Here is an 8193-nt window from a genome sequence, read left to right as displayed (position 1 = left end):
TGCATCACTATAAAAACATCGATAGAATAAAAAATAGATCGTATACGAAAAAATTATAAAAAATAGATCGTATACGAAAACATTAAAATCTTTACACTACATATTTGATATAGCATATTTGATATATTGATTTGTTTCATGATATATTGCAATAATTAAAGTATGATTACTGATATAATCTGCCATGAGACTACAGAGAAAGCCAGCTTTAATTCTTTATTTTGTTCAACATTTTTAATATAATAATTAAATTAAAGTTCTATGAAAATATGCTTGAAATACTAAATAAAAAAGATTGTTTCTTATGTACAACCTTATCAAGTTTAAGTAAACAAAAAATCATTGTTAATGATATACATATATAAATTGATAATTAAATAAAACAATTAATTAATTAATCGACACAATTTACGTTTTTTTTTAGCTTTATGTGTAACATATATATATATATATATATATATATATATATATATATATATGTGTGTGTATATATATTTTTATAAATAAAAAAATGTTTCTTTCTAATATAAATTAAATAAAAAGTATAATATGCTTTTAAATACTTTATATTCACACCTATTTGTAATAAGCCAACCAAAGAATGCTTTTACATTCCTCCTTGTACTTTGGCATATATATATTTTATGCCAATTATCTCCCAACATACTTTTATCGCATGATGACAAACAAGCCCACTATCCTTCATGAATTTTCTTTACAAATATTTTTATATTCTCAAACTGTGTAAAGAAATCATGTAACACTGAAAAATACAAAGTGATATTAAAAGAGAAGAAATAAATTTTATATTATATAGTACTGACAAGTATTTTCTTACCAGTGTGTTCCTTACATGTAGGAATATACATTAATCTTTGACCAGCCCTATTTTTAATCGTCTTTAGGGATGCTTTGGCTTTTCATAACGCAAATCCAGCCAATCCATTTCCATTCCCAGTTACTATAAATGTATTGATTCTAGTCTTACGTGCTAAATTACTGGTCATACAAGTTATCATTTTGTTTTCCAAAATCCAGGTTTCAAAACTTTCAAATGTATCTGCAGAAAACAAAGATATTAATTATATAAGATTCTAATATTTAGAACTGAAACATCAAAAAAAAAAAAATTGAAAATAGACATCATATCACATGATTTTTGTATGTATGTAATTTAACCATTATAATCCAATAATAGCATAAATATTAACCTTTTCCAATAAGATCTGATTCAATGCTTCTGCCATCCATTATAACACTCCTCCAACCACATTCCAATGGCGATAATTTTATTTGCATTGGCCTGGTCTGACTTTGTGGTAATTCCATAAGTTTTTGCTTTCTTTCAAAATTTACAAGCAGTTTCAGCTGTTGAATTAATTCTTTTCCTCTAAACACAGAAGTGTTCAGACCAGGAAATTGTATTGGAATTTTTCCCATGCCAATAATTTGCTCCTTATTTAGGTCTCTCTTTTCACTACTCTTCTTGCTCTACCTCTGCGTCTTCCTGCATTACTGATACTTGTCACATCCTTTCATAATTCATGGTCCTATAGAACAAAAGCACAGTGAAATACAAACTATTTTCTACTGTAAATATAAACTATTATCAAAATGCTATTTCCATAAAAGTTCTACTTACTATTCGCAAAGAACATAGAGTTTCTCACATTATTTAATAAAGTGACTATTTTTAATAAATGTGAATGACTGACAAGCAATAAATTAAACAATATTAAACAATAATATATACCTGAAAAAAATTTCATAATTTTATTAGAATTAAATTGATAAATTAATTTTAAATACACATTATATGTTAATTACATATAATGATTTAGCGACAATGATATATTTCATTTGCGTTATCATTATTTATAGATTGAACATTTTTTATCAAATTATTTACAACTCTAAATATGTAGCATACGACAAGCCATTTTTAAAATCTATAAAACAAACAACAAAGTTGTTCATAGTTTTCACTCTTTTTTGTCATAGTCTGCTTTTAGGCGATCTTAAAGTCACTAGATTAACAAAGTATCCGGCTTTAGGTTATCCCTGAAAGGACGATGCGTCCTCTATAAACATAAAAATATGAACTTAAGGTGCAATTTCATTGACGCTAAAAAGTAGCATCAACCATTGGTTGAACAAGGAAATAAGTAGTTGCTTCATTGTTTAACCAATGGTTGACGCTACTTTTTAGCGTCAATGAAATTGCACCTTTACGTATATCGTATATTTTCAGTGCTGGCATTAAACTGGCAGCAATTTCGGAAACAGTTCGGAACACAGTCTTGGTTTGGATCTTTGACTTTATGATTCGTGCTTGAAAACTGAGTACGCTTTTGCAAGATGGCTTCATCATAAATCGACAAACGGTTTTGTACGCAAACAAACAGTGACCGCAGTTTCGATAGTAAAGTGCGTAATCTTGCGCATTTGTCTTGCGTTAATTCAATTAACGCACAATCAAGACGTCAGTTTAAATTCGGACGTAAACCAATGTTTTATGATATAGTGTCAAAGAGTCCCGATGCTCGATTATAGAATTATCTTTCAGGAAGAGAATGCCCTTCGTTAATTTTTTGCTGAAACTTATAGAATTTACTGAGTTTATTGTGTTTCAAGTTATCAAGATTTAGAGAGTTTTAAAATTGAACTCTCTTTCTCTCTCTCTCTCACAACACTGATTAATACATCATCAAAAAGTAAGCATGAAGCTATTTCATTTGTACATAAGTAATTATAAAATATAAATATACCTAATATAAGTATATCTAATTCGATATATCTACTATTTACACAATATAATGTAGTATACCGGTTTAATGATTAAAATTTAAGCAATATATAGCTGGAATTTTAATTGTGGCATCTTTAATAATAAATTATATTTTAGTAATTAAAATAAACATCTAACATTAATCTATAATAATATTAATTTGTATTATTTTATTTAATAATAATTAATTATTTAAAAATTCAAATATTTTGATAAATGATATAAACATTTAATTAATTATTTAGAAATTCAAATATTTTGTTAGACAATATACACATATATAATAATTTTATTAAATCTGAAATCATTTTTATATTATATAATATAACTATATCATAACATTTATATATGAAGATAAAGTTGAATTAATTTCTTGTATATATTAAAAGCATATAAAAATATCGACTTTAATATAATATATTAAAAATGCTTTCTCAATGCAAAAACCAGTTTTGTAAATTTTAAAAATATTAACAAAGATCTATATCATAACAATTTGTCAGTTTTATTACCGTTGTCTTAAGATATCTTTTTATATGAAAATGCAGGATGAGCGCCAGACTCTTAAAAGATCCTGCTACTGCGTCTAGTCGCATATTTGTGGGCCATTTACAAACTGATGATGTTACAAAGTTAGAATTGGAAGAACATTTCTCCAAATATGGAACTGTTATAGCGTCGATAATAAACAGAGGCTTTGGATTTGTGCAATTTGAGGATGAACAATCTGCTCAGAAAGCTATACAGAATGAAGATGGCGCACTGTTTAAAGGCAGACGTATAGGTATATTATAGAAAGTTGGATAGTTGAAGAGAGACTTACATATTTATAAATATATTTTTCTTATATTTGACAAATAATATTATTTTTATCTTTCTCAATGTTAATGTTAATATTTATTTTGAGAGAAAATGTATAGGGAGATGATTCAAAATATTTCTTCTCATTTATCTATATTTTTTCTAGATGTCAGACCAGCCAAAAAAGATAATCAATCTGGTGGAAATGCAGGCAATTCAAATGCAAAGCAAATGAGTGGATTGAATAATCAATTCAATTCTATGAATAATCAATTTAGTAATGCAGCAACTGACTCTTTTGGTACAAATAAACCAAATTATATTGGCAGTATGAATCAGAATTTTGGGAATGATAGTACTTTTGCTAACAGTCAAAAAGACTTAAATCCTCAAAATAGGAATAGCGGAAACAGTAACTTTGATGATGGAAATCAAACAGGAAATAGCGACAATGACCAATATAATGGGAAACATAATAATAATAATAATAATAACAATGGAAACGATCCTTTTAATAATCCCGCTCAAAATCGTGGAAACAATCAATTCAATTTAGGTAATCCAAATCGTGGAAATGATCAATTTGTTGCTAGTCATGGCAATCAAAATAGAGGCATCAACAATCAGTTTGGAAATAATAATCAGATGGGAAATCAGAATAGGCCTGGAGGAAATCAGAATCGTAATCAAACTAATCCAGGCAATAACCAAAATCAAAATGCTGTTTCTGGTGGTGGGGCAATGGGTACCGGAGGCGGTACCCATATTCATAGAACACGAGGAGCGAGAGGTGGAAAGAATAGAAACAAGAATAATCAGAACAATCCAAACAACGCGAATAATTTCAGAGATCGAAGCCCAATTAATAGAGGTAATCGAATAGAGGACAAAGTAAATAGAGAATGGGATCATAAACAAGGAGATAGACTACGTGGCAACAATTTTGCCAGAGATTCATTCAATGACGGTGGAAATCGTTATGATGATTTCAAGACGTCTGGAACAAGAGATGCAAATGCGAGTTTTGGGTAAAATGTCGTCATCGTTGACCTAACTTAATATAATAGTTAAACAATCTTTCTCAACAACAATAATATACCCAATAAGTTCTTATCGAATAATATTCTACCTATACACATTCTAATACAGTTATAGTCAATTTTTTTATTTATTTATTTATTTAATAACTTAATAAAAACAAATGCATGTATAAATGTAGATAATAAAACATTCATTTGTCTTGTAGAAATGTCAGTGGAGCATCAATGGATTACCTGGCAACTGAAAAGAATGACTGCGAAATTATCGTCGTTAATAAGGCGTTAACGTGAGATGTCAATCCTTACTTATAATTATATAAAGTTAGATATTGATGTTATACAATACATATATTATTAAATATCCAGGAAATATGCAGAAGATATTGAATTACGATTAAAGCAGATCGGCTTAATGGTAGACTTGCTGTTTCCGAACGAGGACGTTCCCTTAGGCCGTGTTTTGGGAAATATCGCGAGTCGTGGCTGTTTATACGCCGTAGTAGTAACACCCATCAATCATGAACACCATTCTTTGACACTGAATATTTTACACGGATTACCACAAGGTAAAGAATTTCAATAAGGTATAAATTGTAGGAATGAAGATCTTCATTAAAATTTGTTAGCACACATAATATTCATTAAAATTTGTTATCACACATGATATTAATAATAAATAATAATAATAAATAATATTAATAATCTTAATAATTTATTATAACACAAATTGATTGGCATTGTACCGTTTTTATGTTATAGAACATAGGAATATGCCAGTTGAAGATGCTATAAATTTAATTTCACGAGATTTTACGAATTACAAAGCCGGCGGCCGTTCGGTTCCTCTAAATACACCTCTCGCAAGCGAGCGTCATCCGGACGCTATACAGGTTTTACTAAACATGCTGGCTGACAATCATCAACTTACGGTTCTGCAGTACGATCGTGTCATAAAGTATCTCGATATGAAACGCGAGGAACAAGTACAAGTTGAATTGGGCGACGCGAAGGATTTGCCGGTAAAAGCGCCGCTCACATCGATCAACGATCCAAAACAAGCAGAGTTACAGACGCGAATACTGAATATTCTGAATAATAGTAAAACAAGCGCGCCAAGAGCGGCAGAACCGAGCCCGGTACCACCACCAGCTTCGGCACCAGTTCCAGTTCCACCAGCTAATTGGGGAACAGGTAAAAGATTAAACAGATCATGTATATATATAAAAGATCGACAAAATTTGAAGAATATCGTGTTGATTATGCATATAAATATTTGCAGCATATATAAGTTGTTTGGGAATGTAATTTTAAGATAAAACATTTGCAAGTAAAAGTCTTCGATTAATAAAATAAAATATCATGACTGTATTTTAACAACTAGATACATGAACAATATTTAACAAAAACAATTAAAATACTGTAGAAAATTCATTCAGACGGTGTTGAAACCACGAACTTGATAAATGCACGTTATGCCGATAGCATCAAACACGGCCACAACATCATCCACGACGACCGCATCCACGGGAGTTTCACCGTCGCCTCTTCTAAACGATCCGACAGTTCAGAAAGCACTCGACAGTCTATTGCAAGGTAATCTATTGAAAAATATCGGTGATCAGCAACCATCAACCACGACGACGAGCGGAACACCATTATTCGCTGCTTTCTCCAATATCGGTAGATTTTAATCGGATATAAATTTAATTGACATAGTCTTATATATATATATATATATATATATATATATATATATATATATATATATAATTTTTAATATTCCTCATATTTTCTTAATTTTATTCAATACTGAATATATACAACCGCGAAAACTGTATCGATAAAAAAGCAGCGATTACAAATATAAGTAATATTTTAGTACGTTGTATATTAATTGTGTAAAATGATAAATTCAAGATAAGAAATTTAAATATAATTCTGAAAGAATAACAATTATAATCAACGTAATTATTGTTATCGCCCACATGTATGGTATTATCGTTGATAATATATTTCTCTCTGAATACTAAAGTGATTATATGTGTTTAAATTAAATATACTTTAATAAATACATTGTATTTATTAAAAATACTGTTTATCAAAAATATAATTCATGTGTATATTCTGCATACATTTACATATTCTTAGTATGGATGAATGTAATATTAAATAAAACATTTGTAACATGTACACGAATAACATGTACATGTATATACAAACACAAATACACATATACATTTTTTTATTCAAAATAAGAGTAAATTTATTTTTTGCTATCACTTTATGTAAAAATCAGTTTTTATACAACTTACAATTAGAATGATAAATGTTATACACATATGTGTGATATAATTAAAAAATACAGTTTTTCATTACTGTATAAAATCCATTTCAATATTCATGTACCTATGCAGAAAGTATTCATCCTCGATAATCATTTCATCTTATTGCAGTATAAAAAATTAAATGTGTATTATGAATATACTTTTAAATTCTTTTCAATTATTATCATTTAAAGTAACATGAGATATTACATTTATATAAAATTGATTGAGTGAATAAATTATTAATATATTCCTGGAAATCTATAATATTACAAATGAATGAATCTGTATTATATAAATACAACACTATACACTCTTCAGTTTTTACAAAAAGTTTATATTATTAATTATTATATATTATGTATACATTGTTATATTATTAACTAGATTATTAACTGATTATTATATTCTTTATTTGCAGCAGTAAAAATAATATTAAATTTTTATTACATTTAGAGTATAATACAAGTAAATAAAAAAAATAATTTATTATCAAAAATTTATTGCAATACAATACTTGATATAATTATAAGTGGTAAAATAAAACAATATTATTAACAATATTTCTATACTTACAGAAATGAAAACAGAAAAATATTTAATAAACTTTATAAATTATTAAGTTACTTTTTTCTTTTTTTTTTTTATTTTTTTTTTTATTATATAAAAGCTGTACAAATAAAAGTATATGACAAAAAAGAGATAGCACAACTTTTCAAAGTTAGACTAGATGACTTTTACACTTAAAAATACTAATTCGAATATTTTTATGCCTTACTTCATTACCAAACTTCATTACCAAAGTTGTCAAACTGTAGTAAATCTGTAAAATATATAACAAATAGTAGAAAAATATACAAAAATTAATTAAAATTTCCTCTATAAAGTATTAAATTAAAAAATTACTACATTTATTGATTAATTACTAGTTACTAAATTGTTTCTGTTTAACTTTGTTATTCTCGCAGGAGTTTTTTTTAAACAAACTCTTGTACACGAGGGTTTCAATCATTTTTATCGAAATGAACTACAATTTGTATCTTATATCTTTTAAATCATGCAAGAAAGGATACAATTTCCTATGAATCTGTATTTGCCAAAAATAGAATAATGTTTTATGTAGATCGACCATTACATAGATTTCTCTTGCTCCATTTCTCCCTGTCTTGTAACATTTTAAAAATTTAATATCTTGCTTGCAAAGTGCGAGGTGTGTCTAAATTACGAGTTTTTGTTCCTT

At 27.7% G+C, this 8193-nt stretch overlaps 1 protein-coding gene and 1 pseudogene across 1 annotated transcript; one reads left to right on the top strand and one right to left on the bottom strand.

Annotated features, from left to right (window-relative positions):
* Positions 1–535: 535 nt before the first annotated feature.
* Positions 536–1535, bottom strand: LOC112637897 (annotated as a pseudogene).
* A 758-nt stretch (positions 1536–2293) lies between these two features.
* On the top strand, positions 2294–6344 carry LOC105249917 (hybrid signal transduction histidine kinase L). Its single transcript, XM_011255707.3, has 7 exons — positions 2294–2714; positions 3337–3572; positions 3756–4617; positions 4836–4916; positions 4996–5195; positions 5389–5820; positions 6112–6344. The coding sequence occupies exons 2-7, from the start codon at positions 3338–3340 to the stop codon at positions 6318–6320; spliced, it is 2019 nt and encodes a 672-aa protein (XP_011254009.1). The 5' UTR covers positions 2294–2714; position 3337; the 3' UTR covers positions 6321–6344.
* The last annotated feature ends 1849 nt before the right edge of the window (positions 6345–8193 follow it).

The sequence above is a fragment of the Camponotus floridanus genome, unplaced genomic scaffold, assembly GCF_003227725.1.
Source record: "Camponotus floridanus strain SB8 unplaced genomic scaffold, Cflo_v7.5 scaffold218, whole genome shotgun sequence".
Lineage (NCBI taxonomy): Eukaryota > Metazoa > Arthropoda > Insecta > Hymenoptera > Formicidae > Camponotus > Camponotus floridanus.
The sequence above is the reverse complement of the archived record's forward strand: the minus strand, read 5'-3'. Positions and strand labels throughout refer to the sequence as shown.